General features: G+C 44.6%; 1 protein-coding gene across 1 annotated transcript in view; it reads left to right on the top strand.

Annotated features, from left to right (window-relative positions):
• The window catches only part of LOC118383166 (delta and Notch-like epidermal growth factor-related receptor), an 80,935-nt gene that overhangs the window by 42,805 nt on the left and 22,805 nt on the right, over positions 1-15,325 (top strand). Inside the window, exons 2-4 of the mRNA XM_035769793.2 lie at positions 1,581-1,883; positions 2,131-2,228; positions 12,863-13,026. Of these exons, the coding sequence (XP_035625686.2) occupies positions 1,581-1,883; positions 2,131-2,228; positions 12,863-13,026 (565 nt within the window). The remainder of the gene's footprint in view (positions 1-1,580; positions 1,884-2,130; positions 2,229-12,862; positions 13,027-15,325) is intronic.

Below are 15,325 nucleotides of genomic sequence, written 5' to 3'. Positions count from 1 at the left end.
GGTGGCAAGGAATAAGTTAGCCCTAAATATTTCTAAAACTAAAAGCATTTTATTTGGGACAAAACACTCACTAAAACCTACACCTCAACTAAATCTTGTAATAAATCATGTGGAAATTGAGCAAGTTGAGATGGCTAAACTGCTTGGAATTACCCTGGATTGTAAACTGTCATGGTCAAAACATGTTGATACATTAGTAGCTAAGATGGAGAGAAGTCTGTCCATAATAAAGCGCTGCTCTGCCTTTTTAACAACACTATCAACAAGACAGGTTCCACAGGCACTAGTTTTGTCACACCTTGACTACTGTTCAGTCGTGTGGTCAGGTGCCACAATGGACTTAGGAAAATTGCAATTGGCTCAGAACAGGGCAGCATGGCTGGCCCTTGGATGTACACAGAGAGCTAATATTAATAATATGCATGTCAATCTCTCCTGGCTCAAAGTGGAGGAGACTTCATCATTACTTTTATTTATGAGAGGTATTGACATGTTGAATGCACCGAGCTATCAGTCGAAACTACTGGCACACAGCTCGGACACCCATTCATACCCCACAAGAGGTCTCTTGACAGTCCCCAAGTCCAGAACAGTCTATGGGACCAGTCAAATTTGATTTAAGAAACAGCAGGGACTGTGAAGCAACATACACACACACACACACACACACACACACACACACACACACACACACACACACACACACACACACACACACACACACACACACACACACACACACACACACACAGACACACACACACACATATATTAGGCCAACACTCTAACCACTAGGCTACCCTGCCGCCCCATATGCACTATACACACACACACACACACACACACACACACACACACACACACACACACACACACACACACACACACTAGCCCAACACTATAGCCACTAGGCTACCCTGCCGCCCCATATGCACTATACACACACATACACATGGATTCAGTACTGTAGATATGTGGTTGTGGTGGAGTAGGGGCCTGAGGGCACACAGTGTGTTGTGAAATCTGTGAATGTATTGTAATGTTTTAGAATGGAAGAGTAGCTGCTACCTTGGCAGCTACTACCAACCCATAATAAATACAAATAGAAGAAAGTGAGATTTGAGAGTTTAGGCTGATAGTTCCGCCCCTTGTGAACTAGTTTAGACTGAGTCCATTATTATTATTATTATTATTACATTATATAAATATAGAACTGCAGTATAACACTTTCTGCTACTGTTGGTTTTGCAGCCTGAGCAGGAAAAGTTGTAATAAACATCCAGGTGTTAATAATGGACAAAGGGAGAATCCTCTGAGCCAATGGTGTTGGCCGTTACAGAATAGTGAGGATACAGGCTGTTTCAAATGACACCCTATTCCCCATGTAGTGTACTACTTTTTTTAACCAGATGTAGTGGTTGTAAAGGGTGTAGTTAGTGGACAGTAAGGAGCTCTGGACAAAAGGACTATGGAGGAAAAGTGGTCATTTGTGATGCATCCATAATATACAGAGGTTTATGTACAACAAATATTGAGTCTGAAATGTTCAGTCATTTTCCCTCTCCTCTTTGTGTTGTCAGTTTTTCACAGACCCCTGTGCCAGCAGCCCCTGTTTCCATGGCAACTGTAGCCGCAGTGGTGAGGGCGAGGCTTACACCTGCGAGTGCAGCGAGGGGTACAAGGGGGAGAAGTGTGAGCAAGCCACCGTGGACCTGCTGCCTGTCTCCAATTGGGACCCTGCCACACCCGCCATGCCCACAACCGCCCCTCAGCCCTCCCAGCCAACCATGGTGTCCACTACAACGCAGGCCCCTCCCACGCTACAGCCGTGGCAGCCTAAGGCTGGACAGAGACTCTTGGTGGTGCAGTGGGAGAAAGAACAGGTCAGAGATGAATGCTACATGTACTCTATTAGTCACAACAGGCCAGCTGATCAGCTAGCTAGGTTCAGAGTTCACATAACTTCTTTATTTGTCCTATAAAAGAATGACATTTAGCCTCTTGTGTGTATTTTCATGTGTATGTTTGTATGTGTGTGTGTGTGTGTTTCTGTGATTGTGTATGTGTCTCTGTGTGTCCGTGCATGTGTGTGTGTGTGTGTGTGTGTGTGTGTGTGTGTTCCTGTTGCAGGTGACAGAGGGACTGCATTGTGTGAGTCCTGAGCTGTGTGAGCTGACCTCTGGAACTCTGACTCTCTCTCTAGAGGTGCCCGAGGAGACTGCTATTAAGTAAGAGTACTGGTACCTTCTTGTGTGTGAGTGCGTGTCTCTGTGTGTGTATATATACGTGTTTGTGTGTGTGTGTGTTTACATAGTGCTCTCCCTCTCTCCCCTGTGTGCTCCAAATCTCCCTTTCCCTCTCTTCCTCTCTCCCCTGTTTTCCTAACCTCTTCATCTCTCCCCTACTTATCCTAACTTCTTCCTCTCTCCCCTGTTTATCCTAACCTCTTCCTCTCTCCCCTGTTTATCCTAATCTCTTCCTCTCTCCCCTGTTTATCCTAACCTCTCCTTCTCTCTCCTGTTTATCCTAACCTCTCCCTCTCTCTCCTGTTTATCCTAACCTCTCCCTCTCTCTCCTGTTTATCCTAACATCTCCCTCTCTCCTGTTTATCCTAACCTCTCCCTCTCTCTCCTGTTTATCCTAACCTCTCCTTCTCTCTCCTGTTTATCCTAACCTCTCCCTCTCTCTCCTGTTTATCCTAACCTCTCCCTCTCTCTCCTGTTTATCCTAACCTCTCCCTCCCTCTCCTGTTTATCCTAACCTCTCCCTCTCTCTCCTGTTTATCCTAACCTCTCCCTCTCTCTCCTGTTTATCCTAACCTCTCCCTCTCTCTCCTGTTTATCCTAACCTCTCCCTCTCTCTCCTGTTTATCCTAACCTCTCCCTCTCTCCCCTGTTTATCCTAACCTCTCCTTCTCTCCCCTGTTTATCCTAACCTCTCCCTCTCTCTCCTGTTTATCCTAACCTCTTCATCTCTCCTGTTTATCCTAACCTCTCCCTCTCTCTCCTGTTTATCCTAACCTCTCCCTCTCTCCCCTGTTTATCCTAACCTCTCCCTCTCTCTCCTGTTTATCCTAACCTCTCCCTCTCTCTCCTGTTTATCCTAACCTCTCCCTCTCTCTCCTGTTTATCCTAACCTCTCTCTCCCTCCCCTGTTCATCCTAACCTCTCCCTCTCTCCTGTTTATCCTAACCTCTCCCTCTCTCTCCTGTTTATCCTAACCTCTCCCTCTCTCTCCTGTTTATCCTAACCTCTCCCTCTCTCTCCTGTTTATCCTAACCTCTCCCTCTCTCTCCTGTTTATCCTAACCTCTCCCTCTCTCTCCTGTTTATCCTAACCTCTCCCTCTCTCTCCTGTTTATCCTAACCTCTCCCTCTCTCTCCTGTTTATCCTAACCTCTCCCTCCCTCTCCTGTTTATCCTAACCTCTCCCTCTCTCTCCTGTTTATCCTAACCTCTCCCTCTCTCTCCTGTTTATCCTAACCTCTCCCTCTCTCTCCTGTTTATCCTAACCTCTCTCTCCTCCTGTTTATCCTAACCTCTCCCTCTCTCTCCTGTTTATCCTAACCTCTCCCTCTCTCTCCTGTTTATCCTAACCTCTCCCTCTCTCTCCTGTTTATCCTAACCTCTCCCTCTCTCTCCTGTTTATCCTAACCTCTCCCTCTCTCTCCTGTTTATCCTAACCTCTCCCTCTCTCCTGTTTATCCTAACCTCTCCCTCTCTCTCCTGTTTATCCTAACCTCTCCCTCTCTCTCCTGTTTATCCTAACCTCTCCCTCTCTCTCCTGTTTATCCTAACCTCTCCTTCTCTCTCCTGTTTATCCTAACCTCTCCCTCTCTCCCCTGTTTATCCTAACCTCTCCCTCTCTCTCCTGTTTATCCTAACCTCTCCCTCTCTCTCCTGTTTATCCTAACCTCTCCCTCTCTCCTGTTTATCCTAACCTCTCCTCTCTCTCCTGTTTATCCTAACCTCTCCTCTCCCTGTTTATCATAACCTCTCCCTCTCTCCCCTGTTTATCCTAACCTCTCCCTCTCTCCCCTGTTTATCCTAACCTCTCCTTCTCTCTCCTGTTTATCCTAACCTCTCCCTCTCTCTCCTGTTTATCCTAACCTCTCCCTCTCTCCCTCTCTCCCCTGTTTATCCTAACCTCTCCCTCTCTCTCCTGTTTATCCTAACCTCTCCCTCCCTCTCCTGTTTATCCTAACCTCTCCCTCTCTCTCCTGTTTATCCTAACCTCTCCCTCTCTCTCCTGTTTATCCTAACCTCTCCCTCTCTCTCCTGTTTATCCTAACCTCTCCTTCTCTCTCCTGTTTATCCTAACCTCTCCCTCCCCTGTTTATCATAACCTCTCCCTCTCTCCCCTGTTTATCCTAACCTCTCCCTCTCTCTCCTGTTTATCCTAAACTCTCCTTCTCTCTCCTGTTTATCCTAACCTCTCTCTCTCTCCCCCTGTTTATCATAACCTCTCCCTCTCTCCCTGTTTATCCTAACCTCTCCTCTCTCCCTCTCTCTCCTGTTTATCCTAACCTCTCCCTCTCTCCCTCTCTCCCCTGTTTATCCTAACCTCTCCCTCTCTCTCCTGTTTATCCTAACCTCTCCCTCCCTCCCCTGTTTATCATAACCTCTCCCTCTCTCCCCTGTTTATCCTAACCTCTCCCTCTCTCTCCTGTTTATCCTAACCTCTCCCTCTCTCTCCTGTTTATCCTAACCTCTCCCTCTCTCCCCTGTTTATCCTAACCTCTCCCTCTCTCTCCTGTTTATCCTAACCTCTCCCTCCCTCCCCTGTTTATCCTAACCTCTCCCTCTCTCCCCTGTTTATCCTAACCTCTCCCTCTCTCTCCCTGTTTATCCTAACCTCTCCCTCTCTCTCCTGTTTATCCTAACCTCTCCCTCTCTCCCCTGTTTATCATAACCTCTCCCTCTCTCCCCTGTTTATCCTAACCTCTCCCTCTCTCTCCTGTTTATCCTAACCTCTCCCTCTCTCCCCTGTTTATCCTAACCTCTCCTTCTCTCTCCTGTTTATCCTAACCTCTCCCTCCCTCCCCTGTTTATCATAACCTCTCCCTCTCTCCCCTGTTTATCCTAACCTCTCCCTCTCTCTCCTGTTTATCCTAACCTCTCCCTCTCTCTCCTGTTTATCCTAACCTCTCCCTCTCTCCCTGTTTATCCTAACCTCTCCCTCCCTCCCCTGTTTATCCTAACCTCTCCCTCTCTCTCCTGTTTATCCTAACCTCTCCCTCTCTCTCCTGTTTATCCTAACCTCTCCCTCTCTCTCCTGTTTATCCTAACCTCTCCCTCTCTCTCCTGTTTATCCTAACCTCTCCCTCTCTCTCCTGTTTATCCTAACCTCTCCCTCTCTCTCCTGTTTATCCTAACCTCTCCCTCTCTCTCCTGTTTATCCTAACCTCTCCCTCCCTCCCCTGTTTATCATAACCTCTCCCTCTCTCTCCTGTTTATCCTAACCTCTCCCTCTCTCTCCTGTTTATCCTAACCTCTCCCTCTCTCTCCTGTTTATCCTAACCTCTCCCTCTCTCCCCTGTTTATCCTAACCTCTCCCTCTCTCTCCTGTTTATCCTAACCTCTCCCTCTCTCTCCTGTTTATCCTAACCTCTCCCTCTCTCCCTCTCTCCCCTGTTTATCCTAACCTCACCCTCTCTCTCCTGTTTATCCTAACCTCTCCCTCTCTCTCCTGTTTATCCTAACCTCTCCCTCCCTCTCCTGTTTATCATAACCTCTCCCTCTCTCTCCTGTTTATCCTAACCTCTCCCTCTCTCTCCTGTTTATCATAACCTCTCCCTCTCTCCCCTGTTTATCCTAACCTCTCCCTCTCTCTCCTGTTTATCATAACCTCTCCCTCTCTCTCCTGTTTATCCAAACCTCTCCCTCTCTCCCTCTCTCCCCTGTTTATCCTAACCTCTCCCTCTCTCTCCTGTTTATCCTAACCTCTCCCTCTCTCTCCTGTTTATCATAACCTCTCCCTCCCTCCCCTGTTTATCATAACCTCTCCCTCTCTCCCCTGTTTATCCTAACCTCTCCCTCTCTCTCCTGTTTATCCTAACCTCTCCCTCTCTCCTCTGTTTATCCTAACCTCTCCTTCTCTCTCCTGTTTATCTTAAGCTCTCCCTCTCTCTCCTGTTTATCCTAACCTCTCCCTCTCTCTCCTGTTTATCCTAACCTCTCCCTCTCTCTCCTGTTTATCCTAAGCTCTCCCTCTCTCTCCTGTTTATCCTAAGCTCTCCCTCTCTCTCCTGTTTATCCTAACCTCTCCCTCTCTCTCTTGTTCATCCTAACCTCTCCCTCCCTCCCCTGTTTATCCTAACCTCTCTCTCCCTCCCCTGTTTATCCTAACCTCTCCCTCTCTCTCCTGTTTATCCTAACCTCTCCCTCCCTCTCCTGTTTATCCTAACCTCTCCCTCTCTCTCCTGTTTATCCTAACCTCTCCCTCTCTCTCCTGTTTATCCTAACCTCTCCCTCTCTCCTGTTTATCCTAACCTCTCCCTCTCTCTCCTGTTTATCCTAACCTCTCCCTCTCTCTCCTGTTTATCCTAACCTCTCCCTCTCTCTCTTGTTCATCCTAACCTCTCCCTCCCTCCCCTGTTTATCCTAACCTCTCTCTCCCTCCCCTGTTTATCCTAACCTCTCCCTCTCTCTCCTGTTTATCCTAACCTCTCCCTCTCTCCCCTGTTTATCCTAACCTCTCCTTCTCTCTCCTGTTTATCCTAACCTCTCCCTCTCTCTCCTGTTTATCCTAACCTCTCCCTCTCTCCCCTGTTTATCCTAACCTCTCCCTCTCTCTCCTGTTTATCCTAACCTCTCCCTCTCTCTCCTGTTTATCCTAACCTCTCCCTCTCTCTCCTGTTTATCCTAACCTCTCCCTCTCTCTCCTGTTTATCCTAACCTCTCCTTCTCTCTCCTGTTTATCCTAACCTCTCCCTCTCTCTCCTGTTTATCCTAACCTCTCCCTCCCTCCCCTGTTTATCCTAACCTCTCCCTCCCTCCCAAGTGAACTGTAGTTCTGCATAAAACCACACTGGAGACTGCACTACATCTGTCTTCCCTTGAGATCATTGTCTTATGATTATCGTGCTGTGTCATTTACATGGAACTTGCAGTCTTTCATTATTTAGTCAGCAACCCGATGGTAGAAAATGACCTCCATTGTGTTGTCCAAGTATAGTGCCTGACTGAAATGTGTTCTGATTTAAGCAAGCATCCTAAATGTATTTTATTGGTCATGCAAAGTGGTAGGTGTCCATTTATAGTGTGTCTATATGAATGATGGGGGAGTGGAGACATTAGAGGTCTTTATCAGCACAACAGTGTCTGCTATTGGTTGCATGCAAATATAGTGTTTGTGTTGTGTTGGTGTGCTGTCTAATTACTGATGGCGCCTGCGCTTGTGCAAGCTCACATGCAGACACACACACGCAGACACAAACTGAAAGTGACATCAATTTAGGAATGCTAATGAGAACGAGGCTGAATGGAAGATGGCTACAGAGAGAGAGAAAGAGAGAGAGAGAGAGATGAGATTGCTTCTTTACTTACTTCAAATTGTAGTCGTACATACACAGCTTACAGCATGTATATAAGGTACAGTGAAATGCTTGCGTGCTATAGCTCTTTCAACAATGCAGCACAATAATCACTATCAATAATAAAAAAGTATAATAAAAAAGAACAAGTTGTCAGGTCTTTGCAGGGAGTCAGCTAGAGGTTGCTGTTCAGCAGGCTGATGGCCTGGTGGTAGAAGCTGTCTCGGAGCCTGTTGGTTCGAGAACCGATGCTTCGATACTGCTTGCCAGATTGTAACAGAGTGAACAGTCCATTGCTCGGATAACGAGGAGTCCTTGGTGATCTTCCAGGCCTTACTCTGATACTGCCTGGTGTAAATGTAATGGATGTCAGAGAGCTCGCCCCCCAGTGATTTATCGAGCCGTCCGCACCGCCCTCTATAGAGCCTTGCGGTTGAAGGCAGTGCAGTTGCAATACCAGGCGGTGATACAGCCGGTTAAGATTCTCTCGATGGTGCAGCTGTGGAACTTCTTGAGGATCTGAGGGCCCATGCGAAATTTCTTCAGCCACCTGAGGTTGAAGAGGCACTGTTGCACCTTCTCCAGCCCGGTGTCGGTGTGATTGGTCCATTTCAGGTCCTCTGTGATGTGCACACCGAGGAACTGGAAATGGTGAACCTCTCAGCTGCAGCCCCATCAATATTTCTTTAAACAAATTAAATGTGATTTTTGAAGTTTGTTTTTTCATCAATGAGGACCCCCAAGAATTTCGTAGATTGAACGTGGGATAATCGATTTCCTAATAGAAAATGTAGAATCACGAGCATGTAAAAGCTTTTGAATCATTCAAATTGGGCTGTCAAAGGATTTAACTAATGAATCGAGTTAATGGCATTAGTTAATCGCGATTTGCTCATGTGTGGCCCTAAATAAATATTTCTCCATTTAAAAAGCAGTGCAGAGTTACAGGAATATTATGCTTTGATTGTAAGGGACGGAAACACAAAATGATCTACATCAGAATGTTTAAATAGCATTTTCACCATAAACAACACAAAATGATCTACATCAGAATGTTTAAATAGCATTTTCACCATAAACAACACAAAATGATCTACATCAGAATGTTTAAATAGCATTTTCACCATAAACAACACAAAATGATCTACGTCAGAATGTTTAAATAGCATTTTCACCATAAACAACACAAAATGATCTACGTCAGAATGTTTAAATAGCATTTTCACCATAAACAACACAAAATGATCTACGTCAGAATGTTTAAATAGCATTTTCACCATAAACAACACAAAATGATCTACGTCAGAATGTTTAAATAGCATTTTCACCATAAACAACACAAAATGATCTACGTCAGAATGTTTAAATAGCATTTTCACCATAAACAACACAAAATGATCTACGTCAGAATGTTTAAATAGCATTTTCACCATAAACAACACAAAATGATCTACGTCAGAATGTTTAAATAGCATTTTCACCATAAACAACACAAAATGATCTACGTCAGAATGTTTAAATAGCATTTTCACCATAAACAACACAAAATGATCTACGTCAGAATGTTTAAATAGCATTTTCACCATAAACAACACAAAATGATCTACGTCAGAATGTTTAAATAGCATTTTCACCATAAACAACACAAAATGATCTACGTCAGAATGTTTAAATAGCATTTTCACCATAAACAACACAAAATGATCTACGTCAGAATGTTTAAATAGCATTTTCACCATAAACAACACAAAATGATCTACGTCAGAATGTTTAAATAGCATTTTCACCATAAACAACACAAAAGTCACTGTAACATACAGCTATTAATGCTCCCAATGTTTAAGTAGGCCTACTCCCTCTTATCAATGTTTAAGTAGGCATACTCCCTCTTATCAATGTTTAAGTAGGCCTACGCCCTCTTATCAATGTTTAAGTAGGCCTACTCCCTCTTATCAATGTTTAAGTAGGCCTACTCCCTCTTATCAATGTTTAAGTAGGCCTACTCCCTCTTATCAATGTTTAAGTAGGCCTACTCCCTGTTATCAATGTTTAAGTAGGCCTACTCCCTCTTATCAATGTTTAAGTAGGCCTACTCCCTCTTATCAATGTTTAAGTAGGCCTACTCCCTCTTATCAATGTTTAAGTAGGCCTACTCCCTCTTATCAATGTTTAAGTAGGCCTACTCCCTCTTATCAATGTTTAAGTAGGCCTACTCCCTGTTATCAATGTTTAAGTAGGCCTACGCCCTCTTATCAATGTTTAAGTAGGCCTACTCCCTCTTATCAATGTTTAAGTAGGCCTACTCCCTGTTATCAATGTTTAAGTAGGTCTACTCCCTCTTATCAATGTTCTTGAAGTTTACACTTGCGCAGAGCACACACACGCGCTATTTTAGAATGGCCCACGACATGCACACGAATCCACGGCAGAAAGAAAAAATATAACTCTGGTAATATCGGGCATAACTTTTACATATTCTGGCTAGAGGCACACAAGTCTTCAGCTATTTTAATGCACAAGCATTGACTGTAGCTGTGTTCCATGTTGTGTTCTGTGCTTAAAAGGGTCTGTTCTTGGGTCTGTTCTTGGGTCTGTTCTTGGGTCTGTTCTTGGGTCTGTTCTTGGGTCTGTTCTTGGGTCTGTTCTTGGGTCTGTTCTTGAACCTTTCCATGCGGTGAAAAAATGGAGACATGATTTACGGTGTAAACGATAAACAGGCTGCGCATAACTTTGACAGCCCTAATTTTAAGACACCTTATTTGCTTTAAACCAGTCGTCTAAATTTGTTTTATTACGAATTCATTTTAACGATCAATTTCTGACCATCTTTATCAGACAGAAAGATGTTGATGTCATCAGCAAACAATATAACGTGTACAATCAATCAAAACTGACATTAACATACATTTAAAACGCTATGGACCAAGGATCAAACCTTGAGGAACTCCACAGGGCATGTTCTTGAACTCCGATACTGCGCTGTTCCACGAAACAAACTGTTTCCTATAAACCAAGTAGCTCCTAAACCAGTTCGAGATCTCTATTTCGAAGCCCATAAGTTTGTAATTTATGCAACAACAAAAAAATTGTCAGCAGTATCGAAGGCTTTAGAAAGGTCAATGCTTTCCTATTTACTTATGTGTGTGTGTTTTATTTATCTTTGAGTGACTTAGCCAGTGGGAGGAGTCTGGGAGTGTAGCTGGTCTTGTGTTGAGTTAGAGTGCATCTGCTTTGCTGACACTCTCTGTCTGTGCAGAGAGACTCTCTCTTCAAGTAATTGGCCCAAAGTCAGATGAGTAATGGCCCTTGACCACATCAGTCATAACTCTACTCCCTGGCCTCCGGGGCTGTACAGTCACCACAGTGAGCAGTATAGTACCCCCCACTGAGACAGACAGGAACAGGCATTACTCATGTCCACCATCCCATCCTACTAGCACAGGGTTTTGTGTGTTTTATAAAAACGTATACAGTCCCTTCAGAAGGTATTCATACCCCTTGACTCATTTCCCATTTTGTTGGGTTCTCACGCATCTAAACACAATATTCCATAATGACAAAGTGAAAGCAGATTTATTGAAATTGAAATACAGAAATATCTACTTTACATAAGTATTCACGCCCCTGAGTCGATACTTCACACCCCTGAGTTAATACTTTGCTGGCGATAACAGCTTTGAGTAATTTTTGGGTATGTTTGTATCAGCTTTGCACATCTGTATTTGTGGATTTTCCCCCATTCTTCCTTGCAGATTTTCTCAAGCTCTGTTAAGTTAGATGGGGAGTAGCGTTGAACAGCATTTCTCACAGATTTCTAGGCTTTGACTCAAGGACTTTCACATTCTTGATCTAAAGCCATTCCAGCATTGCTTTGGCTGTATGCTTGGGGTCTAATCTTCGCCCCCAGTCCAAGGTTGTTTGCACTCTGAAGCAGGTTTTCATCAAGGATCTGCTTGTATTTGGCTCCATTATTTGTTCTCTCTATCCTTACCAGTCTCCCAGCCTCTGCCACTAAAAAGCAACCCTATAGAATGATGCCGCCACCACCATGTTTCACGGTAGGAATGGTGTTATATGGGTGCTGAGCTGTGCCTGGTTTTCTCCAGACATACCGCTTTGCATTCAGGCCAAAGAGTTCCATTTTTGTCACATCAGACCACAGAATAATTTGCCTTATGATCACAGAGTTGTTCACATGTGTTTTTGCAAACTCCAGGTGTATTATGTGGCTTCTGTCTGGCCACTCTCCCATAAAGCCCAGATTGTTGAAGTGCTGTAGAGACTGTTGTCCTTCTAGCAGGTTCTCCCATCACAGCCAAGGAACTCTGTAGATCTGTTAGAGTGGTCATTGGGTCCTTCTTGCTCAGTTGCTCGGTTGCTCAGTTTGGATGGAGAGCCAGCTCGAGGCAGAGTCTGGGTAGTTTCACATTTTTTCAATTTCCCAATGATGGAGACCACGGTGCTCAACACTCTTGAAATTGTTTCCCAGATATATGCCTCATCACAATTCTAGCTCGGAGATCTACGGACAGTTCATTGGACTTCATGTTATAGTTTCTGCTCTGACATGCACTGTCAACTGTGGACCCTACTATAGGCGTGTATGTTTCGTTCTAAATCATGTCCAAACAATTGAATTGGCCACAGGTGGACTCCATGTCAAGGATGAACAAATAAATTGGATGCACCTAAGTTCAATTTGGAGTGAATAATTATTTAAGTTAGATATTTCTGTATATAATTTTTTTTAAATCAATTTGCTCAAATGTTTAAAAAAACATGTTTTCTCTTTGTCATGATGGGGTGTGTAGATGAGTGTGAATTTTTGTAATTGTATTATTTTTTAAATATTCTGGCTGTAACAACAAGATGTGGAATAAATCAAGGGGTATGAATACTTTCTGAAAGCACTGTAGCAGGCTGGTAACAAAAGTGTTTGGCTCAGACTCTCTTTCTCTCTTACACTCTCTATCCCCCCTCCCCTCTCCCCTCCCCTCTCCCCTCTCTCTTACACTCTCTATCCCCCCTCCCCTCTCCCCTCTCTCTCCCTCTCTATCCCCCTCCCCTCTCCCCTCCCCTCTCCCCTCTCTCTCCCTCCCTCTCTCTTACACTCTCTATCCCCCCTCCCCTCTCCCCTCTCTCTCCCTCCCTCTCTCTTACACTCTCTATCCCCCTCTCCCCTCTCCTCTCCCCCTCCCTCTCTCTTACACTCTCTATCCCCCCTCCCCTCTCCCCTCTCTCTCCCTCTCTATCCCCCCTCCCGTCTCCCCTCTCTCTCCCTCTCTATCCCCCTCCCCTCTCCCCTCTCTCTTGCTCCCTCTCTCTTCAGGATTGTGGTGAATGTGAGTGGCGCTCCCGTCCTGTGGCGTGTTGACAAGGATGGCTTCCAGAATTCCTCCTTGGTGGAGGGGACCATCATGTGGTTCCAGCAGGTCTCAGATGGACTGGTTGTCCCTGACCACTTCCTCCCCCTGGGACACAACTACTTCCTCAGTAAGTAGGAAGCACTTCTACAACTACAATAATACTGCTACAAAAAAACGATATGGATTCGGGAGGTGGGGGGGTGGGAAACATGGTTTCCGGGTGGGGAGGGAGGATGCGGGCGGGTAGACGTGGAGGAGGGGTGGTTTGGGTTATCTTTGCATGCATTTCCTTGATAGTGTTTGCACCTGTACCCCCCAAAACAAAATATATATATATACTTAACTAAATTAAAAGTTGGTCACAAACAAAAAAAATAGTATGGAGGAAGGAACTTTCTCCTGTTATTCTCTCCTCCTGTCCATCTTGTGGGAAACCTAGACACATGTAGCAAGCACTTGTTTACCTACCACTGGTGCGTATGTTTTATGGTAAGAGGTTACAATCTCCTAAGAAATGAATCCAGTAGCACATCTGATGGTGTAGTGCATAAGACACAATTACTTCCTCAGTAAGGCCCCTCCTCCATCTCAATTGACTTACTTATGTAATCTTATTGGTTCCCATGTGGAACAGAAGGCTTTCTGCCACTTCAATACAACTGTTAAAAACCATATGGAGGAATAAAGGTTACTCTATTCTGTCTGTCCATTTGGTAGTAAACATATATTCATATGTGTTATGGCACTATCACTTCCATATTTCCAAACCTGTCATTGGTGCATACTGTATTTTGGGTTAGAGATGACTATCTTCAACTCCAAGGGAATGGATCCTTGCATAGCACATCTAGTGATAAAAGTGCATATAATACATATTTATACGTAGAACATACGTGTAGTTTATTGGTGTAAGGTACCTCAAAGTCAGAGCCATGAATAAGATAGTATGATATTCCATCATGTCTTCAATTTTACCATTCTCATTCTCTGCTGTGTTCCGAGTTGTCTGGATCAGTAATTTGCATGAAATGTCAATCAAGAACACAATTTCCATAAAAAGTATGATAATGGCTCATTTGTATGGGGGTGGCGCACATAAACACTTGGCTCTGGAATTCAATTTTGTTATCTTTCTGCATATTTTATGGCTAAGTCTTTCTATTTTCAATGAGGAATGTTACATTAACGTACACCCTGAGGGTTCGGTAGATCCCAGCAGGTGTGGTGTCATAATTGGTGTCGTACCCTTGAGTGAATTTTCTACTTGACCCCTGTGCGTGACCTCCATAACAACACAGCTTTGTCATGTCTCAGTTTGTCTGTCCACTGACCTTGTGCTGGCTGAAGACACTCCGCCTGAGATCCTGCGGCTCTGTCTGAGGAGATCGTGTTTGTGGGGGGGCAACATCAAGAGAGAGGGGGGAAGAGAGATAGAGGGAGAGTGAGGGATGGGAGAGAGGAGAGGAAGGGGAGAGAGAATTAAAGAGAGAGAAAGAGTTGTTTTTCTGTCATCGTGTTTGGCGGTTTACCACTCTGGATAATAAATGAGTCACGTCCTTGAGAGCAAGACTGCTGTGGAGCTGTGTTTATGTCTGCTTGTTGTAATCTGCCTCACATGTAAAAACATGCACTACACACGCACACGTGCACACACCTTCCCACACGTGCACACGCGTTCCCACTCGTGCACATGCGTTCCCACTCGTGCACACACGTTCCCACTCGTGCATGGATGCATGTATGTACATGAGACAGATGGTGTGAATGAAATACTGATGTTGGCATACAGAGTGGAATGTAAAATATACATATACAGTGAGGGAAAACAGTATTTGATCCCCTGATAATTTTGTACGTTTGCCCACTGACAAAGAAATGATCCGTCTATAATTTTAATGGTGGTTTATTTGAACAGTGAGAGACAGAATAACAACAACAAAATCCAGAAAAATGCATGTCAAAAAGGTTATACATTGATTTGCATTTTAATGAGGGAAACAAGTATTTGACCCCTCTGCAAAACATGACTTAGTACTTGGTGGCAAAACCCTTGTTGGCAATCACAGAGGTCAGACGTTTCTTGTAGTTGGCCAGCAGGTTTGCACACATCTCAGGAGGGATTTTGTCCCACTCCTCTTTGCAGATCTTCTCCAAGTCATTAAGGTTTCGAGGCTGACGTTTGGCAACTCGAACCTTCAGCTCCTTCCACAGATTTTCTATGGGATTAAGGTCTGGAGACTGGCTAAGCCACTCCAGGTCCTTCATGTGTTTCTTCTTGAGCCACTCCTTTGTTGCCTTGGCCGTGGGTTTTGGGTCTTTGTCATGCTGGAATACCCATCCACGACCCATTTTCAATGCCCTGGCTGAGGGAAGGAGGTTCTCACCCAAGATTTGACGGTACATGGCCCCGTCCATCGTCCCTTTGA

This window comes from Oncorhynchus keta, chromosome 1 (genome assembly GCF_023373465.1).
Source record: "Oncorhynchus keta strain PuntledgeMale-10-30-2019 chromosome 1, Oket_V2, whole genome shotgun sequence".
Lineage (NCBI taxonomy): Eukaryota > Metazoa > Chordata > Actinopteri > Salmoniformes > Salmonidae > Oncorhynchus > Oncorhynchus keta.
The sequence above is the reverse complement of the archived record's forward strand: the minus strand, read 5'-3'. Positions and strand labels throughout refer to the sequence as shown.